Source organism: Panthera uncia (genome assembly GCF_023721935.1).
Source record: "Panthera uncia isolate 11264 chromosome C1 unlocalized genomic scaffold, Puncia_PCG_1.0 HiC_scaffold_3, whole genome shotgun sequence".
Taxonomy (NCBI): Eukaryota; Metazoa; Chordata; class Mammalia; order Carnivora; family Felidae; genus Panthera; species Panthera uncia.
In genome coordinates this window covers 96,252,279-96,280,124 of record NW_026057584.1, presented here as the reverse complement: position 1 = coordinate 96,280,124, position 27,846 = coordinate 96,252,279, and the positions used below count along the sequence as shown (strand labels likewise).

At 37.3% G+C, this 27,846-nt stretch overlaps 2 protein-coding genes across 2 annotated transcripts in view; one reads left to right on the top strand and one right to left on the bottom strand.

Annotated features, from left to right (window-relative positions):
- ACTR3 (actin related protein 3) overlaps positions 1–25,534 on the bottom strand; it is a 77,728-nt gene extending 52,194 nt beyond the window's left edge. The window contains exon 1 of the mRNA XM_049615720.1: positions 25,451–25,534. Within this exon, the coding sequence (XP_049471677.1) occupies positions 25,451–25,494 (44 nt within the window). The 5' untranslated portion in view covers positions 25,495–25,534. The remainder of the gene's footprint in view (positions 1–25,450) is intronic.
- On the top strand, positions 24,776–25,542 carry LOC125911671 (translation initiation factor IF-2-like). The gene is made up of 2 exons (XM_049615724.1): positions 24,776–24,872; positions 25,007–25,542. Exons 1-2 carry the CDS (start codon positions 24,839–24,841, stop codon positions 25,540–25,542), a joined length of 570 nt encoding a protein of 189 aa, XP_049471681.1. The 5' UTR covers positions 24,776–24,838.
- Positions 25,543–27,846: the final 2,304 nt, after the last annotated feature.

Sequence of the window (27,846 nt, the reverse complement as noted above, 5' to 3'; positions counted from 1 at the left end):
TTTAAGTTTATTTATTTACTTTTATTTATTTTACACAAGCAAGGGAGGAGCAGAGAGAGAGGAAGGGGGGGGTGGGGGGGGGAGAGACAGAGAGAGAGAGAGAGAGAGAGAGAGAGAGAGAGAGAGAGAGAGAATATATATGAATGAATGCCAAGCAGACCCCACAACACTGGGCTCAAACTCACAAACTAGAGATCATGACCTGAGCCGAAATCAAGAGCCGGATGTTTAACTGACTGAGCCACCCAGATCCGCCCAAAAAGACATTTTAATGTTCTTATATGAGCAGAGAAGCATTTAAATAGGGAAAGCAGGAGAGAGGAGAGGGAAAGAGTCTAGGAAGATCTGAAAGAACTGGTCAGCTGAGTCTTAAAGGATGACTTACAACAGTACATATCAATGCACACAAAATATGCTAATATTTGAAGAGTATACTGGAATGAATTGGAGGGCATTTGGGTATAGCTATAAGAGATTTGTTTTTAACATTCATTTAAACTTTCTCAACATAAATATAACGAAAAGAATATAAATTATTAGTACAGATATTAAGTACTAAATTTATGTTTCAAATTAAAGCTTTTCAAATATAAAGTAGCCTCGATTAACCTAACTTAATTTATCAGCTTTTATACTTGAAATGGCTGATTTGATTAAGACATTTTTATGATGACCTCTCAAAATTCTTGATAGTCACCACAGAGAAGAAACTGTACAAGTAAATGACAGAAAAGTTTTTCTTACTTTTTCTCTAAAAGAAACTCCTTTCTCAAAATTAATGGCATTTGTTAACTCGAACTCTTTAAATTATAATTTAAGGATGTGTTCACTGTATTTAAACTAAAAGTTCTTTGCTTTCATTGACACATGCAAAATTCAAATTTTGTGTAATAAAGCAAATAGATTTCAAATCAAACTTTTTCATATTAAGACTTTCTCAAACCATGCATACATGTTCCTCTCCTTGTTACAACAATGTTCTTTTTTATTATTAAAATACTAACCAAAGATCACAGTGAAACATTTTTAGCTTCACTCTTCCAAAATGAATTTTTGTTTTAAATTCATAGATTCTGTCAGTATACTTTATTTTTCCACAGCCCTTGCAATTTTCTATTAAGTTCCTTTGGGTGTTCAAAAAAGTGTTTTATATAATTAAGCAACTCAGGAACACAATACTTAACCAGACTATACAATAAATCTATAAAGAAGTGCGCGCGCACACACACACACCAAAATCTAAGTTGCCTTGAAGCAGAAACTCTTCCTTCAGACAGCTAGTAGACACTTTGCTAACATTTCCTCCCTTTAAGTTTTAAACATGGGATTAAACAGCTTGGCTTTCTCTTAAATTTGCCAGTTGGAGAACATCACTTAATGTAAGATTCAGACCTGGGACAAATCTTTATATTTGCAAGGCATTTATTCAAATCAATCTACAGATTCATGCAATCCTTATCAAAATCTCAAGAATTTTTTTTGTTTTTGCATTAATAGAAAAAAATCCTAAATTCACATGGAATCTCAAGGGACCATCAACAATCCTGAAAAAGAACAAAGTTGGAGATCTCAACACTTCCCGATTTCAAAACTTTACTACAAAGCTAAAGTAACCAAAACAATGAGGCGGTGAGGTACACACAAACTATATAGACTAATGGAATAGAACAGAACTCAGAAATAAAACCTCCCAAAAAAGGTCAAATGTTTTTTGAAAAGGGTGCCATAACCATTCAATTGGGGAGAGGATAGTCTTTTCAACAAATGGTGCTGGGAAAAGTGGATATCTATCTACATGTAAATGAATCAAGTTAGAGCTTTATCTTATACCATATGCAAAATTTAACTTAAAAAGGATCAAAAACGAACACCTGGGTGGCTCGGTATGCTGAGTTTCTGACTTCAGCGCAGGTCATGATCTCAGGATTCCATTCGTGGGTTTGAGGCTCATCAGGCTCTGTGCTGACAGCTCAGAACCTGGAGCCTGCTTCAGATAGTGTCTCCCTTTCTCTCTGCCTGCCTCTCTCTCTCTCTCTCTCTCTCTCTCTCTCTCTCTCTCTGAAAAACAAACATTTAAAAAAATGGATCAAAGACCTACATGTAAGAGCTAAAACTATAAAACTCTTAGAGGAAGTGCTCTCTTCAGCAGCACATATACTAAAACTCTTAGAGAAAAACACAGCGGAAAAGCTTCATGGCATTGGATTTAGCAATGACTTATTGGATGTGATGCTAAAAGCACAGGTAACAACAAGGAAATAAATCAGACATCATCAAAATTAGCAACTTTTTGGCACCAAAGGGCACTATCAGTTCAGGACAAAGGCGCCCATGAAATGGGAGAAAACAGCTGCAAATCATATACACATAGTGCCCAATTTAGAATGATTCGACTCACAATTTTCTGACTTTACAATGGTGCAAAAGTGATAATGCATTCAGTAAAACTGTACTTTGAATTTTGATCTTTTCCTGGACTAGCGATATGCTGTATAATACCTCTGGTCATGCTGGGCAACAGCAGTGAGCCTCAGCTCCCAGTAAGCCAATGTGATCACAAGGGCTAACAACCAATACACTTACAATTACTCTGTACCCATACAACCATTGTTTTTTACTTGTAGTACTACAGTCAATATATTACATACTACAGGCATTTTATTATATGATTTTGCCCAAATGTAGGCTAATGTAAACTTTCCAAGCACATTTAAAGTAGGCTAGGCTAAGCTATGATGTTTGGTACGTTAGATGTATTAAATACCTTTGTGACTTAGGATATTTTCAACTAATGATGGGTTTATCCAGACGTAAGCTCAATGTTAAGTGGAGGAAGATCTTTATCATCCAGAATGTACATATATATGTGTGTGTGTGTGTGTGTGTGTGTACATACACACACATATACATATATGTATTTTCTATGGATATATATATTCTGGATATTATACACTACATATGTACACATATATTCTGGATATATATACACTATATATACACATATATATATAGAGAGAGAGAGAGTGAAGAACTCAACAACAAAACAAACAATACAATTAAAACTGAGTAAAACACGTAATAGACATTTCTCTTAAAAAAAATGTACAAAAGACCAATAAGCACGTGAAAAGATGTTCAACATCATTAATAACGAAGGACACGTAAATCAAAATGAGATGCCACTTCATACCCATTACATTGGCTATTACCAGAAAACAAAAAGAAAATGACAAATGTTAGTGACAAAGTGCAGACACTGGAACCTTGTACTGGTAGTAATATAAATGGTACAGGTGCTACAGAAAACAATATGACAATTCTTCAAAAAATTAAACACAGAATTACCATGTGATCCTGCAATGCCATTTCTGGGTATACACCCAAAAGAAAAAGCAAGGGCTTGCAGACCCATGTTCAGAGCAACATTATGCATATAAGCTAAAAGGTGGAATCAACTTAACTGTCCACTGTGAAAGGGTAAACAAAATGTATATACACACCACAGAATATTAGCCTTAAAAAGAAAGAATATTCTGACACATGATACAATATGGAAGAACCTAGAGATCATGCATAGTGAAATAAGCCAATCACAAAAGATCAAATATTGTACGATTCCACTTATATGAGGTACCTAGAAGAGTCAAATTTACAGACAGAAAGTAGGACATGCCAGTAATGCAGGTGGGGTAGGGGCTGTTATTGTTTTATGGGTATAGAGTTCCAGTTTGGGAAGATGAGTAAGTTCTGAAGATGGATGGTAGTGATAGCTGCACAACAATGTGAATATACTTAATGCCACTAGACTTTACACTTAACAAGGTATTTATGTTGTGTATATTTTACCACAACTTAAAAAAAAAAACTAAATTTTGTAGCTGCCCAGAAAAAAAATTCAAATTGGATACATACCGTATATGTTAAATATAAATCTAAATGCATCAAAGATTAAAAGAGAAGAAAAATTAAGATATAAGTTTTAAAAGAAAGCAGGTTTTCTAACTATAATTTAAAATGTAGACACTAAAAAAAAAATTAATATTTCAACTATGTAAAATTAAAAACTTCTCCAAAAAAACGTATCAAAAGTAGCCACAAGAAAAATTACTAACAGAGAAAAATTGCACTCGAAGACAATCTCCTTGAAACATACAAGATACCTACAAGGTGATGATGAGGGAGGGAGGGAAATAAAGAGGAAAAGAGCAAAGAAAGGAAGAAGGCAAAAAAAAAAAAAAAAAAAGGAAGAAGGAAGGGCAAAAGAAGAAATAGAAATAGCTATAAACAGAAAGGTGCTCAACTCCTTGAAGTTAAAAAAAAAGCAGATTAAAAGTACACTGAGATAATGCTCATACACTCACAGTTGGAATCCAAAATGATAGTTATTTTAAAAACACTTAAACAGGGGCGCCTGGGTGGCGCAGTCGGTTAAGCATCCGACTTCAGCCAGGTCACGATCTCGCGGTTCGTGAGTTCGAGCCCCGCGTCAGGCTCTGGGCTGATGGCTCGGAGCCTGGAGCCTGTTTCCGATTCTGTGTCTCCCTCTCTCTCTGCCCCTCCCCCGTTCATGCTCTGTCTCTCTCTGTCCCAAAAATAAATAAAAAACGTTGAAAAAAAAAAAATTTAAAATAAAAAAAAAAAAAACACTTAAACATTCGGGGCGCCTGGATGGCTCAGTCGGTTAAGCGGCCGACTTCAGCTCAGGTCATGATCTCACGGTCATGAGTTCGAGCCCCGCGTCAGGCTCTGTGCTGACAGCTCAGAGCCTGGAGCCTGTTTCAGATTCTGTGTCTCCCTCTCCCTGACCCTCCCCCGTTCATGCTCTGTCTCTCTCTGTCTCAAAAATAAATAAACGTTAAAAAAAAAATTTTTTTTTTAAAAACACTTAAACATTCACTTACCATATGACCCAGCAATTCTACTTCTACGTACACACCCAAGAAAAATAAAAACATGTGTCCACATTCGTTCAAAACAGCATTATTCAGTGTCCCCAAACTGGAAGCAAAACATATGTTCATCAACAAGAAAATAAACAAGGACAATATAATTATACAAACCAAAATTACTCCACACATAAAGAATTTAAAAGTGTAACCCACTCTCCAAGGAAAAGTGTTCAACAGAAGACAAAATGACCCAAATATTGGAATTATCAGATAAAGACGGGAAAACAGCTATGACTATCACAATTAAATACACAAAAGTGCACTTATAATGACGAATAACAAATATCACCAGCAACTCTAAAACTATATAAAAAAACAAATGGAAATTCTAGAATTGAACAAAGCAATACCAGATATTAAAAAAAAAAAAAAAATCACGGATGAGCTAAAAAACAGAAAACAGGTAACAGAGGTAATAATCAGTGAACCTGAAGGCAGATGAGTAGAAATTACCTAATCTGAAATTGGGGGAGGGGGGATATTAAGAAGAGACCTGAAGAAAAAAGAATAGAGTCTAAGAAACTTGGGAGAAAATACGAAAAAGGTCATATACTGAAGTCTCAGATGGAGAACACACCGGATAGTAAAATACTTTTTGAAGGAGTAATGACTGAAAACTTTAGCAATTTAGTGAAAGACAGCAACACATAGATGTGAGGGGCTCAAGAAAACCCAAGCAGAATAAATAGAAAGAAACCATACTTAGTCACATTACAATCAAACTAAAAATCAAAGATAAAGAAAAAAATACTGAAAGCAGCCAGAGGAAAAATACCCATTAACCGGAAACAAAATTCAAATTACTACCACCTTCTTATGAGGAGTGATGAAGGCTAGAAGACAGTAAACAACATTTTTAAAGTCTGGAGAGAATGGGAAAACAGTCAGCCCAGGAATGTACAGGAACAAAAATATCCTTCGACAATGAAAGTGAAATGAAAACATTTTTCAAATAGAAGAAACTCACTGCCATCAAACATGGGCTAAAGAAAGTTCTTCAATCCAAAGGAAACGGGAAACTAGAGGGGGTAGTGAAGTATAATAAAGAAAATCAGAAATTATAAACAGGTAAATATAAAAGACTATTTTTTATACCTAGTTTTTGAACACACTTATAACTAAAGCAAAAATCTGATTATCTTGTGCAGTTATACAGTACATAGATGTAATACCTATGACAACTTTAGCATAAAAGGACAGTGAAGTAAGGGGAGCAGCAGGCAAGACTTAACAGATCTCCTGAAATGCAAGATCTCTACTCCTTACGTGAAGTTTTAATTAACTCTAAAGAAACAGTGAGTAGTGAGTTTTCTTAAAGACACATATTGTAATCCTTAAAGCAACTGTTAAAAAAAATGCCAAGAGTATAGTTAAAAAGCCAAAGGTAAATTAAAATGGAATTCCAAACAATATTCAAATAATTTGAAAGACAGAAAAGAGGAAAGCACAACAGGAACAAATTTTTTTTAATAAATAAATAAAACAGTATACCTAAATCCAACCATATCCATTATTACATTAAACGTTAACAGACAAAACTCTCCAATTAAGAGGGACAGATTAAAAATTTTTTTTAAATAAAAATGCAAGCCCAAACTATATGTTGTCTGCATGATATGCACTTTATAAAGACAGAATGAAAAAAAATGGATGGAAAGCAAAAAGCAAGTATAAGAAGGCTGGAGTGGCTATATTCATATGCGATAAAACCGTTCTTTAAGAAAAAGAGTAATATGAGGGGTGCCTGGGTGGCTCAGTCGATTAAGCGTCTAACTCTTGATCTTGGCTCAGGTCATGATCTCAAGTTTGTGAGTCAGAGCTTCAGGTCAGACTCTGCACTGACAGCACAGAGTCTACTTGGGATTCTCGGTCTCCCCCTCTCTCTCTTTCTCTGCCCCTCCCCCATTCACTCACTCTCAAAAATAAATTTAAAAATTTTTTTTAAAAAAAGAGTAATATGAGAGAGTAATTTTATAATATAAAGGGTAAATTCACCAAGACCTAACAGTCTTAAATGTGTATGTGCCTATTAACAGTTTCAACATGCTTGAAATGTGTCATAATTAAATGCTGAGACTATTCAACTCTTACAGCAGGAAATTTTGTCACCTCTCAGTAATGGATAAAATCACACACACACACACACACACACACTCACACACACACACACACACACACACACACACACACACACACACATACCAAAAACTCAGTAAAGGCATACAGGATCAACGTTAATAACCATTTTGATCTAATTGATATACTCAAGAAGTGCAGAATATGAATTCTAAGTACACATGATGCATTCATTTTGACCACGGATGGGCAAACTATGGCCCCAAAACAAAATTCAGACTATTGATGTTTTGGTATCACTTGTGAGTTTAAAATTCCTTTTATATTTAAATTTTTTTTTTTAAATTTTTTTTTTTTAACGTTTTTTTTTTTATTTTATTTTTGAGACAGAGAGAGACAGAGCATGAATGGGGGAGGGTCAGAGAGAAGGAGACACAGAATTGAAACAGGCTCCGGGCTCTGAGCTGTCAGCACAGGGGCCCGATGCGGGGCTCGAACTCACGGACCGCGAGATCGTGACCTGAGCCGAAGTCGGCGCTCAATCAACTGAGCCACCCAGGCGCCCCTATATTTAAATTTTTTAAATTTTCTTTTATTTTTTTACATTTTAGGAGGAGGAAGGGAAGTGAAAAAGGAGGAGAGGAAAGCAGCAGCAAGGACCATGCCTGACCCACAAAGCCTAAAACAAAGACCATATGTGGCCCACAAAGGCTAAAATATTTACTATTTGGTCTTTTATAGAAGTGTGCCAATCCCTGACACAGACCAGATGCTAAGCCATAAAAAACAAATCTCAATAAATGTAAAAGATTAAAATCATAAATACATGTTCTCTGACTAAAAAAGAATTAAATTAGAAACCGACAGCAATAAGATATCTAAATAAACCCCAAACATTTGGAAATTAAACACACTTCTACCTATAATCCGTGAATCAAAGAAAAAATCGCAAGGAAAATTACTTCAAGTTGATTAACAGTTAAAATAAAAAACATCAACATGTGTGGGATGCACCTAAAGCAAAGCTTAAAGGGAAAATTCCTACAGTGCTTATGTCAGAAAAAATAGAAATGTCCATAATCAGTGACCTAAGATTCCACCTAAAGGTACAAAAAGGAGGGATGCCAGGGTGGCTCAGTCACGTCAGACTCCAGTCCAGGACGTGTTCTCCCAGTTCATGAGTTTGAGCCCCAGGTCGGGCCCTATGCTGACAGCTCAGAGCCTGGAGCCTGTTTCTGATTCTGTCTCTCTCTCTCTGCCCCTGCCCTGCTCACACTGTCTCTCCCCCCTCCCTCTCTCTCAAAAATAAAAATAAATATTATAAAAAGAAGAAGAAAGCAAACTCAAAATAAATAGAAATAAACAGTAAACAGAAAGGCAGAAATCAGGTTAATAGAAACAGAATATTAACAGAAAAAAATGGAACTATGGAAAGATAGGCTGATCGAGAATAGTACAGAAATTGCCAACATAAGGGATGAAAAGCTGATTAACGCTACCAATCATATAGAGGAGAAAATGATAAAAAAGAGAATACTATAAACCATAGCCATCATATTAAGATGTAAGGGACAAATACCTTCAAAGACAGAATTTACCAAAATCAATACAAGATGAAACAAAAAATCTATTTTGAATAACCCCAAAGCTATTAAAGAAATTATCAGTAACCCTTCCAAAAAGCAAACTCCAGGTCCAAGTTTGACTGGTAAATTCTATCACTCATTTAAGGAAGAAATAAAAATAATTCTACATAAGCCCTTTCAGAAAAGAGGGAAGAGCTTACCCCAAACCCTTTCGTGAGGACAGCATAATTCTAATACCAAAATCAGATAAAGACATTTCAAATGAAGAAAATGGCAGGCCAACATCCATCATGAATACAGATGAAAAAAATCCTTAACAAAACAAATAGAACAACATGCAAAAAGGGTATATATCATAACTAAGTGAGGCTTAGCCCAAGAATCCAAGCTTGGTTTAACAGTTGAAAAATCAAGCCTCTGCTTTTTCAGAACACCTCAATTAATTTCACTACTCAACATGCTATGGGGTCTGATGCCTGCTTACTTCCCCAGACTCATCCAAATACTCACTTCACTTGCATAATCCTCAAACCCTACAAAACACATTTTTTTTTATCTAAAATAGAATTACTCTTATAAAGCTTTAATAAACATAGTTAGGAACAGAACACACAAATCCGAGCACTTACAGAACATAAATGCTTATCCTTCTTTCCTTCTTTGTTTTATTTCACCCAAATCCTTTGTTTCCTTATAGACCCTTTCCAAATCTTCCATTTTTATCATTCCTTTTGGACACATTTGATTTTCATAGTATGATTCCTAAGCAAAATTAGTAGAGTCCTAATGCCTTTCAATTTGCTATTCTTTAATACGTGGTGTACAAGTATGTATGTTCATGTATGTGTACTTTTAATACTGTTTAAGTGCATTTTGTTACCTTGAAATATCTTAAAAAAACCTTTCAAACCTAGTCCTTTTTTAATCTGAATTCTAAGCAGGAAAATTACATTTTGTGAATGTCCTTTCTTTTTTGATGTCAATTGTAAGTGGAAATCTACATTTAAATGCAGAGTAGAAATAAAATTACACATCAAGAAAAATTCTATTACAAAATGCATATGTTTTTTTATTCTGGAAGTCTACAAAAGAAACAGAAAATTGTGAGGCACCAGGGTGCCTCAGTTAAGCTTCCGACTTCAGCTCAGGTCATGATCTCACAGTTCCGGACTTCGAGCCCCACGTCGGGCTCTGTGCTGAGAGCTCAGAGCCTGAAGCCTGCTTCAGATTCTGTGTCTGTCTCAAAAGTAAAAAAGAAAGACGAAAGACAGGAAGGAAGGAAGGAAGGAAGGAAGATAGGAAGGAGAGAGGGAGAGAGAGAGAGAGAGAGAAAGAGAGAAAGAGAGAAAGAGAGAAAGAGAGAAAGAAAGAAAGAAAGAAAGAAAGAAAGAAAGAAAGAAAGAAAGGAAGGAAGGAAGGAACAGAGGGGGGGGGGGGAAATTGTCATTGTCTCCAGATAGCAGAATGGAGAAAAAGGAGAATTCTGTTTTCTAAATTTACAATGTTATGTCTTAAATGATCTAACCATATACATTTAACACATAACAGTGTCACATTACTTTTTTAATTAAAAGAACTTTTGAAATGATAACATTAGCCCATGAAAAAATTTTAATAAATAGTAACACTAGAAAAGTACTAATGTAAGTTTCCCTACCATGCCTATCCCCTAGCCACCTAGTTGCCATCCCAAGAGTAATTATTTACATATCCTGGAAAAAATTCATGCATAGACATGTACATATATTACTTTAATTTATGTCATTGGGTTATACAGGAAGTCAAATTATGAATCCGCTTTACTTCTTTATACTTTCCTATATTTAAAATGTGTCATTTTCTAAATGGTTTTTAAAAAGAGAACATAATGAAAAAGGCAAAGCTATCTTACCTAATGTTTATGAAACTTGTAAGCACAATACAGTATTTTGGAAAACTAAACCAAAATTTTCCTTTATGGCCCGAGAAAGCAGGCTAGATTTACAGAAACTCTCCCTGAGCTACACAGCAATGAAAAAAAATTTCTGATGTTGATTTTGGCCAGCCAGGAGGAGTATGGAATTGGAAACGGCTTACAGAAGGGACGATAGTAGAGAATTCAAAACCATCTTTGAAGACTTGGTGACTAGAAAAATAGTGAAAATATAATAAAGTTAAAAGAAAGGGATTTCCTGCACTGGGAGAAATGAATGGCAAAAAGCGAATGAGTTTTATGTAAGAAATGGTTGGTCTATCATGGTCCTAACTGCCTCTGGGGCAGGGAAAAATGGATTCAGGAGTAGTCATCAATAATGTGCTCTCTTAAAAAGAAATGAAACAAACATGATAAAATGTTAGCAGGCAATAATTGTGATAAATAAGAGTATCTGTTATGTTATTCATTATACTTTTCTAAAAGAAAAAATTCACTTAAAGAAAGAATATTTTTAAATAATAAAACCAGTTATGCTTGTAATGTAAAACATTAGCATCCCTTATGTTGGATAGTATTTTTAATTCTGGGGACGCCTGGGTGGCTCAGTCAGTTAAGCGCCCAACATCAGCTCAGGTCATGATCTCACAGTTCAAGCCCTGCATCCAGTTCTCTGCTGTCAGCACAGAGCTGGCTTCAGTCCCTCTGTCCCTCCCTCTCTCTGCCCCTCCCCTACTTGAGCACATGTGTGCGCGAGCTCTCTCTCTCAAAAAAAAAAAAAAAGTTATTCTTATTCTGCAAATTCAAATTTTACTTATTAAAGGCATATAGTTGACAATGAGTACTTTTACTTTACACATGATTCCTATTTCTTTTTGCTTTGAAAATCATCTCACAGCAAAAAGTTACTTGAAGATTCCAATACTTTACTGATACTAAACCACTAATGGGAACAGAAACTTAAGAAAATAAATAAATAAAGTTCAAAAATGAACTGGAATAAAAAGCTACAACAAAAAAATCATTCCAGAAAAGAACAAATATGTATTGACGTTATTACCCTAAATACAGTATATGTACCTACAGCCTAGTAGGTAGGAAGTAGATAGAATTTTAACTTTCCATGTTTGAACAATCTTAAACCACATAACAAAATGAATATAAGACTCCCACACTTTAGGATGTACAGAACCTTCATGATCTAGTGCAACCCACAATTTCCAAAATTTCTTTGTACTGACAACTACTAATTTAAAGCTGAAAGAATTCTACCTCAATATGAGCAGCTTACATCTTTACCATATCATAAAAACAAAGTATATATTAAGCATAATTATCAAATTGTAAGTGAAAATGGAGGTCTACAAATGAATTCCAATGCTTAACTTCTATAATTTCTCAATTCTCAGCTTAGCTATAGTTTTCTTTGTGCTTCTAGTGTTAGGAACTTTTACAACAAGAATGTAGTCGTGGGGAGCCTGGGTGGCTCAGTTAGTTAAACGTCTAACTCTTGCTTTCAGCTCAGGTCATGATCTCATGGTTCATGAGTTCTAGTCCTACACTGGGCTCTGTGCTGACAGGGGTTGTCTCTCTCTCTCTTCTCCCTCTTCCTTCTCTCCCCACCCCTCAGGTATGTGCTCTTGTTCTCTCTCAAAATGAATAGCATAGCACAGCACAGCATGCAGTGGCTAATTTACTGGGTTTGTAAATCGTATCTCAATAGAGCTGTTTAAAATAGAATAAAATACTAGAGTCAGTCTAATACTGCATTAAGTTTAACTTTTACCAATCTTCTGCTTAACGAACTACACAATCTATTGCCAAGCAAACCAATTCCAACCCATTGTTTCCCATTTAAAATCCTTCTGAAATATGGCAGGATATATAAATGAATAAAATTAGCTACTTTCTGTCACACAGCTCCAAATAGTGTGAATTCCAGGTAGGGCAATCTCCTAATTGATCCCTCCCTCAAATATTTTGAAACTCCTGACTTCCCTTCATCAATAAAATATTACTGAGCACTATTAAATACTACGCACAAGGCAGTAACTTAGAGAGTGAACAAAAAAGACATCCTACCATCATAAAGCTTCCAATTTAGCTTACATTAACAAGGTTTTCTTTCCTTTCCATCTACCATATCCTACTCATGCTTTTCCAAGAATATGAGCAAGTTCAGCTCCTTCATAAACCATCCTCCAAATATGACAGCCCTTAGTAATGTCCCCAATTAAATACTAATATGCCATCTTTAATTATTTCACATACATTAGTTTCATCTCTGAAACTAAATTGTAAGTTTTTTTAAAGAATAAAATCATGCTATAGCTTTCTGGACATACCACAGTATTCAACACAGAACTGAGAAGTCCAACAGTGAAATAAGTAGTTGATTACTTTTTATAATAATTTTAACTATAGCCAAAGTTGTTACTGTATGTCAATTATTTTGCTATGTTCTTTATATTATCCCTAACAGTTATCAAAAGCATGCAAAATGGATCTGTTTAAATATTGGGAAACTGCAGCTCACCAAAAAAATCACTTCAAAGAAATACAAAAGCTAGATACGAAATCAAGTATCTATCAGCCTCCAAAGTCAATGTCTTTTGTACTGTCTCCTTTTAAACATGAGTGGTTACTTCCAAAGTAAAACCAGAGAAAGAAATAACAGTATAGTATAGTAAGCTAGCTATGAGATCTTTGGCAAGCAATTTACACTCTGTCAGTTTCATCTGTAAAAGAGAATAACTACCTACCTCATAGGATTAGGTATCAAATGAATTAATATTTGTAAAGCAATTAGAACAGTGCCTGGCACACAGTATGCACTATATAACTGTTGGCTGTTATTTTTATTGTGATAAATCACCATAATGAAGTCATCAAATGTGCCTACTTTCATAAACTTTCATACATTATGGCTTCATACTATCTACAACATAAATATCAAAGTAGTGCAGAATTCAAGGACATTCAAACCTCCATAATCCAGCTCAACATGGATCTTTTTAATTCAACTCAAGAAGCACTTACTGAGCACCTATCATACATCAGACACTTTCAGTACTTTCTTGTACCATCTCTCTGTACCATATTAAACATCACTACTGCCTCGTACCATATCAAACCTAACATACCCAAATTCAACCTATACTTTTCTCACCTCACTTTGTTTTCTTCCACTGTTGTCTCACCTGGTACACTAGTCTTATTTCTGCCTATTAACGCTTTATTCATCCTTAAAGGCCTACTTTAGTTATCATTTCTACCAGGAAGCCTTTTTTTCATCGTCCCTGGAAAAAGTATTTTCCTTCACCTATGATTCCAAAAAGTTTCATTCATACCTGCCAGAATATTTATCATATTGTTATAATTACATACACGTAAGCTTCCTAAAGGCAGGCACCATTTCGTAATCATCTTTATATTCCTCACAACAAAAGTATTGCAAAAGTACACATTTGCAGACACTTACTAGAGCTACTGAAAAACAACTTTCCCAACCATAAACAAAACAGACGCAAAAGCTACTTCCTATTTCCTACTTTTGTTTATAAAGATAATAATCCCACTATCTTCTGAAAAAGAAAAAAAAAAAGAGTACAGCTCAAATTCTCTCAATTATAATTCTGGTTTACTATTTAAAAAATTAGGGGCGCCTGGGTGGCTCAGTCAGTTAAGCGGCCGACTTTGGCTCAGGTCCGTGAGTTCGAGCCCCGCGTCGGGCTCTGTGCTGACAGCTCAGAGTCTGGAGCCTGTTTCAGATTCTGTGTCTCCCTCTCTCTGACCCTCCCCCGTTCATGCTCTGTCTTTCTCTGTCTCAAAAATAAATAAACGTTAAAAAAAAATTTTTTTTTAATTATAAAGCTTAAAGAAATAACCTGTCATATTACTGCATTTATCAAGCAGGTCCTACTTTCCAAAATATTCCATACTCCCAGAATAACTAGACTGTTATACCTCTGTTCTAATGAAAAATCCCATATTATTCACACCATCATTAATTATTGCTTTCAAAAAAAAAAAAAAGCAAAAAACAAAAAAACCTGCTCCTTCATACATTTAAATTGAACACTGCGTGAAACTCACAAGAGTTTTTGCACTTTTGGAAAAAAAATGTGTTAATTCAAACTGCTGGGTAGTAAAGGATCAAGCAGTTATCAAAATGAAATAGGAATTTAAGGTAACATAAAGAAAACCGGGCAACATTACTTCCCCATCCTCATCTTTCTCTGGACAGCAGTCACTTCTGCCAGCATCAAATCCCCACTCCTATTCTGACAAACCCACCAAGGATTAAATCTTTTTGCAAGATGAAAAGCTGGCATCCCTTTACAGGACGAGGGACCCATTCCACTCCTGTCAGCTACTACACATCACATGATCTATGCCTAATCAATCTGAGCTTAGGTAAGAACACTGAACATCCCAGAGATGTTTTAGAATTCATATTGCCAGTATCTATCTAGTTGCAGCATCTTGCAGACTTCATGCAGCATGACTTTGACAGCAGACTCTCACTACCTGGCCTCTCCCTTCCTCTGCTTTTCTGAGCCCAGTTCTCCAGCCTTCCCATCAATTTTGTGCTGTATACCATACCCTTTCCATAACTCATTCCTTTTTCGCCTTATATAAGCTAGTTATTCTGTTGTTTGCATCCAAGATCTCCACAAGTTACATTTCTCTCATTTCTACTTCTCATGGAGTCTTATCAATTTGAATCCTATTTCACTGGGTTTTTTTAAACCAAAGTTTTGTTTTGCTTTTTATAAAAAATGTTTATTTTGATAGAGTGAGCATGTGCACGCACGTGAGAGAGAGAGAGAGCAGGGGAAGGGCAGAGAGAGAAGGAGAGAGAGAATCGCAAGCAGGTTCTGTGCTGCCAGCATGGAGCCCGATGCAGGGCTCAATCCCATGAACCCTGAGAGTCTGAGCCAAAATCAAGAGTCCGATGTCTAACCAACTGAACCACCCAGGCACCCCTTGTTGTGCTTTCTAAATAATTTTCCTGACAGGAAGGCAACTTGAAACAAGGCAGGCCCCTATGAAATGCATTTTAGAAGCAATAAAATTCTCAACTAGTGAATTATACAAAAAACAAATTAACCAAGGGGAAAAAAAGCTCAAAAAGGTCTCTTTCCTTCACTGTTACCTCTACCTTTTTTGATTAGTATGAAACAAAATTTTTAAATAAATATTTTCAAACAGGAAACACAAGTTTCTCCCAAAACTGTGTACTTTCCAGATAAAATGCACCAAAATTCATCCTATACCTGAGATAACAATCTCTTTAAATTCTACTTTAGACAGGGCACCTGGGTGGCTCAGTTAGGTGTCTGACTTCCGATCAGGTCGTGATCTCATGGGTTCGCGAGTTGGGAGCCCTGCTTTGGGCTCTCTGCTGTCGGCACAAGAGCCCACTTCAAAGCCTCTGTCACCCTCTCTCTATCCCTCCCCTGCACACGCACACACACTCTCTCTCTCTGAAAAATAAACATTTTAAAATAAATAAATTACATTTTAGGGAAAAAAACTGCTTTCTGGTAACCCATGTTTCTCTTAATCTATATATTCACTATATTCCAATTCAAATAGCAAACATTAAGTCCTGTGAGTCTAATAAAAAAAAAAATTCTTATTTACAACTCCATACTCTTAAGTTCTTATTCTTAAGTTCAACTATTTCATTTTTGTGTTTTATGCAGTCATTAATGAGAGATGACTTTTGTAATGCACTAATTATTCATTTTCAAACTGCGACTTCAGAAATATACCCTCATTCTGAAGTTATATGTAATTAAACATCATTTGCTTAATTGAGTTGTCCTGAATGAACAAGCAATTGTCAGTTTTACCATGTTTGATATAATTCCTGTCCTTGCAATATTCAAAGTTAATAAATAGTTCAATGTCAATTAACTTGCTTATGTTTCAGGTTAATCAAATCAATGAATTGGTCACTAAGACTACCCTATATATCTCATATTTGTACTAAAAATTGGCAGTTCTAAAAAAATATTTTTTTAAATGTATATTTAAATTTGAATACTCTTCAAAAACTCGGCTAACACTTTAACCGCTCTTACGGAATATATCCCAACTGAGGGCAATGAGCTCTGGTGTCAGATTGCCTGAGGGCTCAGAGTCTAGATCTATGTAACTGTAGCCACTCTTTTATTAGAGCAGGTTACTTCAGTTCTCTATACCTCAGTTTCCTCATCTTAAAATAGTAATTATATCATAGTACCTATGCCTCATAGGATTTCTGAAAAGGTTATAAATAATTATCTCAAAAACCTAACTCTTAAAGGGCTCTGAAAGGCTGACTTGTACACATCCCACATTATGTCTTTAAATAACTGAAATCCAAAAATAAAAATATTTTTAAGATTTAAATGACTTAACCAATAAAAAAGCATATTTCCTTAAAAAAAGCATCACTTCAAAATAGTAATTTCTGAACTTGGTTTCAAATGTTATGATGGGAAACAAAATTAGTTTTTCATTTGTGCCATCCAGTATGTATTTGTATCAGCACAAAAACCCTAAAGATTTCATGCACTGCACCATGCCTCAACCAAAACCACTCTAACATATTTTGTATCACTTCAACTAGTAATAAGAAACTTTAACTAATATAACTCATAAATGTGAACTCCTAAGAAAACTTTAAAGAACTCAACAATGCTATCAATTGATAGTTAGAACACTCCCGAAAGGTATTTTTCAACTCTGGATCTCTGTTTCATTTTTAAATAAGAGTGGATTAAATTATTCTTAAAGTCTTTTTCAGCTCCATAATTCTATGTAAGTCATGAGGCACTTCCCTTAATTCACGTAAGTTTCACAAATACACATTACATGCTATTTTTGTGGTCTCAAAGTAACTGAACTTAAAAATGCTTATAGCAGAAGAAAAATGCACCATATTTAATTTACTAAGTTCTAAGACTTTAAGCAAACAACTGAAGTTTATCATAGACCAATACTAAAAATTTAGTATATATTTTTATACAGTTCCAAAATCAACCTTAAACTGTAAGACATTTTGCACCCTAATTCCCCATTTTAAGACTTCCAATCCCTTTCTTGTAACCCTTCATGCACACTAAATACTGTAATTGAAAATGTCTTCAACACCCTTCCCATGAGAATTGCATTTTCACAATGGGCAAGAAAACTTAAGAGAATATTTAAAGATTAATGTTCAACATCAGAACAGACAAAGAAAAAACACTCTTGTGAGGTATGTGTTAGGCGTAGAGAGAAGTTAGAAAGACAAATATATCAGACCACACAAATTGAAGGCTGTTCCTTTCCTGGTTATAAGGAGTATGTAAGAATGACTTGAGTTTAAAAGTCAACAGTTTCGGGGCACCTGGGTGACTCAGTGCGTTAAGCGTTAAGCGTCTGACTTGGGCTCAGGTCCTGATCTCCAGGTGGTTACTGAGTTCAAGCCCCACCCTGGGCTGTGGGCTGAAAGCTGGAAGCCTGGAGCTTGCTTTGTATTCTGTGTCTCCCCTCTCTCAGACATAAACAAACATTTAAAAAAATTAAATAAAAAAGTCAACAGTTTGGAAAGCTTTTTTAAAAAATCCTGGAAGAAAATTAGTAAAATTACACAAAATGGTTCTTTAGAAAAATTAAGGTATTTGTCTTTTTGTTCCGGGACAATCAATTATGGAGGTATCTCATTTATATATTGTATGGCATAAAGGTTCACATAAAGATATAAAACCACTAGTAAACTAAGTAATATTTGTCACTATCCTATTTTGAAGAATCAAATTTAAAACATTAATCCAATAACATCACCTTATCTTGCACTGTCACTTAATAATATATGAATTTATAAGAAACTATAAACCATGTTAATGGAGCGTTATTATTACTTAACTGTCTTGCTCTTACCTCTCTAAGCTACTGGTTATTACAGATCAGTAATGTCATTAAAGAGCCTACAAGTCCCAATAGAATTACAGAGGAGCATTCAAATGCTTTTCTTATAGGGGAATTTTGTTTCAGAAAGCATTACTTGAAGCTACCTTTTAACCATTCCACACTTCTGCCCCTATTCCAATCATTTACCTGTTTTCACTCTTTAGAGAGGGAGCACACTGGACAAGGAAGACCACTGTGGAGGGAAATTGAGCTGTATGGTGAGCTAAACTCTCCTAAGGATTCCTCCTCTTAAAAAGTGAGAGGAAACAGATGACTGGTTGTCAGCATGGCTGACTTCACTTTAAGCCACAACTGCTCACTCATTCTTACTGTGAAGCTCAAGAAGCCAGATTACATATCCAAGATTTCTAAAAGAAGGAACATAAATATTCAATCTTTGTTTCTCTTTATCATTTCATTAGCTTCAATTTATAAATTGTAATGATGATTGCCACATCTCCACCTTCATTGCTAAAGTCCCTATATTTTTAACTTCTCAAATATTTCCAATTATGATCATCATCCAAATTCAATAACAAATTCAAATAATGAACTTACTCAGCTGCTAAAAACCAACTCCCTTACTGTCCCACTCAAACTCAAAATCTTTAAATCGTCATTGATGACTATTCACAATCCCACCACAAGCAAATGCCAAGCCCTAGCTATACCTCCATCTCTCAAATCAGCAAAAACATTCTGACTGTGCAAAGAAGTGTGTTAAGCCAAGCACTGCAGGAGAAAAAAATAAATAAGCATAAGACACTGTGTTCCTTTCCTTAAAAACTTCAATTCAATAAAAACAGTAGCTGATAATTGTAATAATTACAACGTATCAAGTTATTACTATACATCAAGCACTGCGCCTAGTCATTTTCATGCATTATCTCAAAAAGCAACACAAAAAAACCCACCCATACGGTAGATACTATGATCTCCAAATTACACATGGGGAAAATATGATGTGAAGAGTTTGAAGTACACAAACTCATACAGCTAGAAAAACTCTGAACTTAAAAGCAGCTATGACTACAAAGTCCTTGCTAACCATAAACAATACAAAGAATAATTGCTTCAAAGTACAAACAAAAAAGAAGCGGCCCTGTTCCTACTGCCAATACCCTATTTCAGAACTTGTGCAAAGCTGGTGCTGGGAGGGTTGCTTAAAAATCATCCAGACAGACCAATTAAATGAATATTCCTGGGCCCAACCCTTGAGATTCTGAGTCACTGGGTATGGGGTGTCTCCCAAGTAGTTTTTTTTTTTTTTTAAACCATACCCCTAATTCTTGTTCAGCCTTTCATTAGCTCATTCATTGAACAAAGATGTGAGTTCATATTCTATGTGTCAAGTCCCATAACTTCATCCCAAATACCTCCTCTACATCTGATCCAACCACATTCCATTCTGCAAATATTCTAAAAGCCCTATTTACAACATTTAACTCTTCTCCTAAAGGATTTTGATTCCCTACCAAATAAATATTTTGAATCAAAGCTTTCCTGACATAAAATGAACATGAGGTAAAGTAAGCGCTCCATAAATGTTAGTTCTTTTTCACCTTATGAAAATAGATTTGCATTATGTTATTACACGGTCCTCAATTTGTAAGGGAAAGGAGAGGCACAACATAGGCTAACAGGGCTAAACACAAGAAGCAGCTACTCTCTCCGTTCTGCTGCATATGCTTTTCCTTCCCCTGTGTATATCCAAACCCTTCAAAGGAGAGTGTGCATCCTACCTTCACTAATACTGCTTGGATTCTTCTTGACCACAATAATCTCTTTCCTTACAACCTAATGAACAGCTATTACTGTCAGAAAAGTAAAGACTGTAACATTTGATTAAGTGGTCTTTTACCATCCTAATTTTTTAAAATAATTTTCAGCTCTTATCTCATTAAGATTCTTGAGAGCAGATTGTATTATACATTTTCATTATAATTCCAAGAGTGTCCAACCTTCTGTCAAGTATATAGTTAGCTTTGATTTGGCAATACCACTTTTTCTACCTGTAAGAGTGATCCTTAAGTTACTAACGTAACTTTCTGCCTTTATAACATCAAAAATGAATTGTCAAAAATATACAAAAACGATTGAAAACTACCAAAGATTCATCCTCAATGTAAGAAGCATATCATATGGTATAGGGACTCTCCCACACTTATTTGCTATAATAACTGGCTTAAATAGTTTAATTTCACTAAACCCTAAATTTTTCTGTCTATAAAATAGAGATAATTCTCAGAGTGACGTGAAAAGTAAATGAGGTAAAGCATTTAGCACTAGGCCTGATATGTAATTCTTCATAAATATTAGCTGTTAGTATTTTTTGATAAAATCTAGACAGTAAATTTTTTTTCCAGAAGTTAAATTTAAGCAAAGTGACAAGAAAATAAGCTAGGAATTCATGTATCTAATATATATATATATATATATATATATATATATATATATATCAATCAAATCAGAAAAATCTGCACAAGAATGGTTTCTCTAATTCATTAAATCAAATGTGTAAGTCTAGGATTTATAATCATATTTTAAAGAAGAATAGAATTAACCTTACTAACAAAAATAAAGCAATGTGCATAGTTCTGATAAGGGGCTCAGGAGTCCCCACAGTGTAACAGAAAGAACACAGGGCTTCAGTACAGAAAGGCTTAAGTCAAAATAGCAACTCTTACCACCTGCTCACTACATGCCATTAAAAAAGTAATTTAAATTTGTCTAATCCTGTTTTCTCCCTTGTAAAATGAGGTTAAAAACAGCTGTCACAAAACTAAATAAAGTAAATAAAAATCCTGGCCAGAAGATCCTCCACTAGTGGAGTTTTCCATTCTGTGCTTAAAAATAAATTTCTGAACAGTGTTTTACAATTAGGCTGGAAGGTTCATCACATACAATGAATATACAACCCAAAGCCCATACTTCACCACACAAAATTTGCATGCAGGAAAAGAGATTGGTGGGAAGGGAGAGGAGAAAGATTGTAGGAAGTCTAAGTAAGAATCCAACTTCTCAACAGGTGCCTGTTATACTTCAAAGAGCATGCAAAACATGACCCATGAAGGAATAAGAATTTCAATGTTTTTTGGTAACAAGATACTGTGAATGCTTCTGCCCTTGGAGATGGCTGGAGAAAAAATTATTAAATACTATGTACAGAATTCACATATGAAACTTGAACTTCCCACTTATGTTTTTCCCCACCCACTCAGCTCTTCCCCATTGGCTCTCAAAGAAAATCACCCTATCTGTACTAATTGCAAGAATGTAGCCACAGTATGAATTATATAAGCTGCTTATCCACGGACTCCAACAATATATTTATGCTTATATTGAAATTTCTAGGAAGCTTAAGTCAATTATGGAAATTCCTGAATTCATTCTAAATCTGAATATATCTAGATACCAATATATAACTCTACAACAAGGCTATATTAATCCCTGCTGTCATAATGAAGATAATTTACCAACACAGTATTTATCAGGGAAAATGAAAGAACGGGGGAAAAGAAAATTTCACAATGCAAAGTTCTATAATCAAGCTGTAGCATAGAAAATTATATAAGGAGTTCCTTCACTTGGCTTGAGTGTTGAAGAAAAGAATAAATGAAATGAATGAAAACATGCAAAATATAATTTAGGATCTTCTTAACTTTGCAAGTGTTACATTGTTATAAAAATGCTTTTTAAAAAAATGTTTCCCTTGGGGCACCTAGGTTGCTCAGCCAGTTGAGAGTTTGGCTTCAGCTCAGGTCATGAACTCACAGGTCCTGAGTTTGAGTCCTGCATATGCTCTCTGCTGTCTGTGCTGAGCCTGTGTCAGATCCTCTGTCCCCCTTTCTCTGTGCACTTCCCCTGTTCAGGCTCTATCAAAAGTAAGCATTAAAAAAAAATGTTTCCCTCATCACACATAGCAGGTTTGAGTTTTGTAATTGTAATATTAAACAACCAGCTCAATTGATGAGAATCTCTACCCAAATTTTATTCTACAGTACTATCCCAGTGCAGACAAAAAAAAAGCATAGATATTAATATGAAAGTATTATTTCTAAATTCTTTTCAAAAGGAGTTATTTTCTTTTATGATCTGAGCTAAGTGACTCTTTTTTTTATTTTTTTATTTTTTTTTTAACGTTTTTTTATTTTTGCGACAGAGACAGAGCATGGACGGGGGAGGGGCAGAGACAGAGGGAGACACAGAATCGGAAACAGGCTCCAGGCTCTGAGCCATCTGCCCAGAGCCTGACGCGGGGCTCGAACTCTCGGACCGCGAGATCGCGACCTGAGCCGAAGTCGGACGCTTAACCGACTGAGCCACCCAGGCGCCCCATGTGATTCTTTATCTTATGTTGACATAAAGGATCTTTGCTAGAGGATCTCTAATTTTAAGTCTGGGGTATTAAGGTTCATGTTTCCTAACTCATAGCTTTTCTTATCTGAGAACATCAAGTTTCATAGGTGGTCACTTTTTCAGTCATCTTTTTCCTAACTTACATAATGAAATGGAATGAGCAACCAGATTCAGGTTATAACTTTTCACTTACGTTAAGTAGGTAATTGTAATTATAGACCAAACAGATGAATGTATTCTCTAAAGCACAAAGGAATACACAAATTATAGGTGCACAATCTGCATCTGGGGACCACGGTATTCTGAAACATAAAACTCCCTATTAAGGCCTTACTAAGATATGCTTATCGCAGGCCCCATCTCAATGAGCTATCCTCTCTGTGCTAATAAACCTGAAGGTGTGACTCTTCTGGAGATGCATTAATAGGCAACACAGAAGACCAAAAAACCTTTTGAAGACCAAAATAAATGAAGTTCTGACAGATGGTAAGAAAGGTGAGAGGGAATGGGGAATCTTAGTTCCATTCAAATCATGAGTGTCCAGTTAACTACCTCACCTTGTGAGGTAAAACTAACGTAATAAAGTGTAATGTAATAATAACTGAAATTTTAAAATAAAAATAATCCCTATGATAGATCGAACCCCTCCTGCACCACCTTCTGGTCACTCAGTATGTGTTTTAAATTCAGGGTTGCCCTATCAGAAGGAGGTCATTTAAGGACAGTCAACCTCAATGAAATACCTAATACACTAACTCAAAAATAACCTGAACTGTATTTCAAAAGGGGAAAAACAGAGTGAGAAAAAGTAACATCCTACTTAAGATGTTAACCATGTTAGTTATTAGGGTTACAATTATCTACACTAATTTTGTTAACAGCCCCATAATTTCTAAAGCATAAAATATTAATTATGTAGCAGTATTTTTCACTTTAACAAAACACACTTGAAAATTCCTTCTCACTCAGGCCAAATCTAATTTTAGAACTGACCCTAAGCACGAAACTAGTGGCCAATTAGACTGAGAAAAAAAAAATAATAAAATACTGAGTTGAGAAAATTAGACTGGATAAAAAATAATAACTTTAATAAGCTGTCCGTCAGAAAAACGCATTTAGAAGTTCCAAGGCTAAAGTGGGTGGTGTTTCCCAAAGGAAAATATTAATGAATCGGTTGCTTCCACATGCACGGCTGGGATTTTAGAACTGTCAGACTAACAAAGTTATGAGCATGAAGATTAGAGCTGTTTTACGGAGAGCAAATGGAGTGAGGAACATACACAATCCTTCAAGCAACAAAAGTTTACTGATTAATAAAAGGAGGGAGGCTGACACCCTACCTCTCATAGCCTGCCTCCTCCCACTGGATTATTTGGGGAATTAGAAATGTGACAATGTATCAGAAGAGGACACACACACACACACACACACACACTCCCTGCACTGTAACTTAAAGCAGTCATTCCACATTAAAATATAGACAATATTTTCTATGAAAATACAAGTGCACCAAAAACTCTTAAGATGCCTATTTATTTACTTTAACGCCATTCTACATATTAAACTACCTTACAGATCTGGTGACTCTGAAAAGCAAGCACATCCCTTTATAACTCAATACCACCTTCCTTCCCGACTTGAGATACCTTCACAGAATGAATGCACAAAACTTCCATTATTTTCCTGAGTGCTTCCCCTCCTCCTCCCTCGTGAAACACGAATATATATCTTTTTGAGTTCACATAAATTGATAACTAGCACCAGTAACTCAGTCGATTTGAAATATGCTTAATCTTGAAAGTTCTAATAAGATGTGTTCAGGTTGGAAACGAAAAACTACCTTATAAGGATATAAAAGACAGAAAGCAGGAAGCGGCTTTGACAAAACTAAGGAAGTTGCAGCGCGCTTGCTCACTGGGGGACTTTTTGAGGCAAGAGAAGTAACACATGACATCTTTCTCTCTCAAATTAAAATGTGACTTGGTTCACCGGTAAAAGCGCAGTGGGAGATGGAAAAGACCGCGAGTCGGAAAGGAAGAGGAGGTGGGTGGTCAAATGAAAGCCCCGACCTAGGTTCCCATTTTCAGAGTCCGATTCTTCCCTTTCCCCACCCACACCCTGGGCAGTGTTGTCACAGCAATCTTGCAAAACCTACAAGGAGTGCTTCTCTCTTCTAGCTCCTCTGCCAAGCTGTCCCCGCGCTCGATCCACTCGGTCCCAAACCCACAGGCAGGAAGAGACGCGGAGGAAAAGGAGAGCCGGGTGCGCCGGGTGGCGACCACCCCGACCGCACCGCGGGCCCCGGAGGGACGACCGACCCCAAGTCTCCTTGGGCAACGCTGCCCACCGCGATGGGGGAAGGGCCGGGAGGGGTCCCGCGGAGCAAGCCGCTCCCAGGGGGTTTCTCGGCCCCGCACGCCCGCCCGGGTCCCAGAGGGTGAAGCGAGGCGACAAGGGAGGCCCTGGCTCCGGGCCCCACCCCTCGCAACACGGCGGGGCTAGGGCTGACACGGCCGGCGGCAGCACCTTGCCGCAACACACATCTCCCGACCCCCACGGTCCCCCGCCATTTACCCCCCTCCGCCTCAGTTTCCCCACCCCCCGCCCGTCAGCCCCCTTACCCCGTGCCACAGTCCACCACACAGGCCGGCAGCCGTCCCGCCATCTTCCTCCTCGCCTGCTGCTGCCGCTGCCGCCGTCTGCTCCGTGCTGATTGGGGCCAGGGATTGGCGGCGGGAGATCGGAGCTATCTGACCATCCACAGCCGGGCCGCCCTCTCCGTCCGGGGGGGGAGCCGGGAAGCCGAAGCAGTAGCGAGAAAGCAGCAGGCTCGGTCAGCGGCTACCACTTCCGCAACCCAGGCGGGCAGGCAGTCCCCGCCCTGCCCCGCCGCGGCCTCCTCCCCCTCTCTCTCTCCCCTCCTCCTCCCTCCTGCCCCCACCCTACAACTTCTTCCCCCCACGCCGCCTTGCCCCGGGAAGCCAAGATGGCCGCCGGTGCCGCCGCCCCGGCCAGGCCAGGCCCAGGCCGCGAGCGCTCCCGCTTCCGGCTCCGAGCGGGAGGGGCGAAAGAGCACGCGCAAATGACGTGCTGCCGCCGGCCTCCGCTCGCGTCCGCCTGTTAATGAAGTCCACTTCGGGTTTTCCCGAGGGTAGGGGCGGGGAAGTCGGCCTCAGCTTCCAGATCTACTTCTGAAGCTGGAAGGGCTTTTTAGTTTCAATTACTTGTGTGGTAGGTTGAGGGAGGAATGGAACCGCATCCGGCAGCCGCGAGTATCTTCTCCAGTGCCCCGGAGAAAACCGGCCTAACAGAAAACGTTCTCAGCGGCACACAACATTCTTGTAACTTGGAGAGTCTGCTTTTCTGGGTAGAAAAGCGATTATCAGACCGAGGGTGAGCAGTCGGGAGGGATAGGTGAACAAAGGCTTCCACCGTGGCTCTTCTGCCTTTGTGCCGAGTTTTTAGTCATTTACACCTGTGCATTGTTACAACATTGTCTAGATTTGTAGGCTCCCCACCCCCAGGGGCAGGCCTGTACCCTCGAGGACAAATAGTCCGTTAATCAAGGCTTTAGGTTGATGGCAAAGATTCCCTCGTAGTAGTTTAAGATTGTACTATTTTACTAGCAGGATTATACCAAGGAGTAAGGACAAAAAAATTAATTAGGAAAAAAAAGGATAAAAACTGGAGAGCCCAGAACAATGGTTTTCAAACTTAAATGTGCATCAGAATTACCTGGAAGATTTGTTAAAACAGATTTCAGGGCCACACCCCCGGAGTTTTCTGCCTAGTCTGAAGAAGGGCCAGGTGATGGTCTGGGACCCCATCTGGGGGGAACCTAGAAGTTTAAGAGCTTTCCACCAGGCTTATCTTCTGATAAATCATCAATTTGCTTATATGTCGGAAATAAAAAATATTTTCCCTAAGAAAGGTGTCTTAATCACTCCAGGCGATAACAATATGGTGTCAGACCAGCCTGAGGAATGTAAGGTGGGTTTTTCATTCATTTAACAGATAGGTATTGCTCACCTACTCAATTGTGGCAGGGACTGTGCTGCCCCTGAATAGTCATTGGGCACAAAAATAGATAAGGTCTCTAGTCATAGTTCACAGTGTAGTGGGAAAACATACATTTTGTTAAAAGCAATAGCAGAGAACAGGGTCCTGTGAGAAATGGGGATGAAGGGTGGAAGAATAGGAGGAAAGTGGAATATAGCTTTTCTGACAAAGTGACATTTCAAAGGTTAGGTAGGAGATAGTGGAAAGGGTGAGGAGAGCTTACCATAACGGAACAGCAAGAGTCAAGGACCTGAGGTGGAAAAGAGCTTGGATTGTTCCACAAATTCAAAGAAGACCCAAATGGTCAAAGTGAAGTGAGCCAGGGAAGATGGGAGGTGAAGCCTGAGAAATAAGGAAGAATCAAACTGTAAGTATTTGTAGACTTCTCCACGAATCTTTAGCCTAAAAGCAACCTGGAAGACATCAAAGAGATTGAAGCAAGTAAATGTGGCTGCTTTGTAGGGAATGGACCCCACAAAGAGTGAAATGAGTGGGTGGTCTTATAATACATTGTGTGCTGTAAATCAGAGATAGAATTATGTGAGCAGTAACATCCAGTTGGGATCAGACATGTGCAGAGGAGACAAGGGGAATCATCATCACCAGCTAATGCCCAGCACACCCACAGCTACTCACAGAAAGTAGATAAATAATCCTCCTGGGCGGCTTACTTCAGCAATTGTCTTCCAAGAAATCAAACAGAAGTGGTTCTCTGTTCAGATCATAGTTGGGTTTTTTTCCCCTACATTTTAGAAGACACAAAACAGATTCTTTGCTGCCTTTTCCACCATCAGATATTTAAGGTCATTTGGAAGGATAGATGCTTGAAGATAAACTGTGACAGAAAAGGGACATGTGGGTTGGTTGGGGTAAACAGTTGTTTCCAGAATTACTGGTAGCAAGTCAGGAGTGAAAGGATCTTACCAGGATGGCCTCCCACACTGGCCTTGTGTGGGCT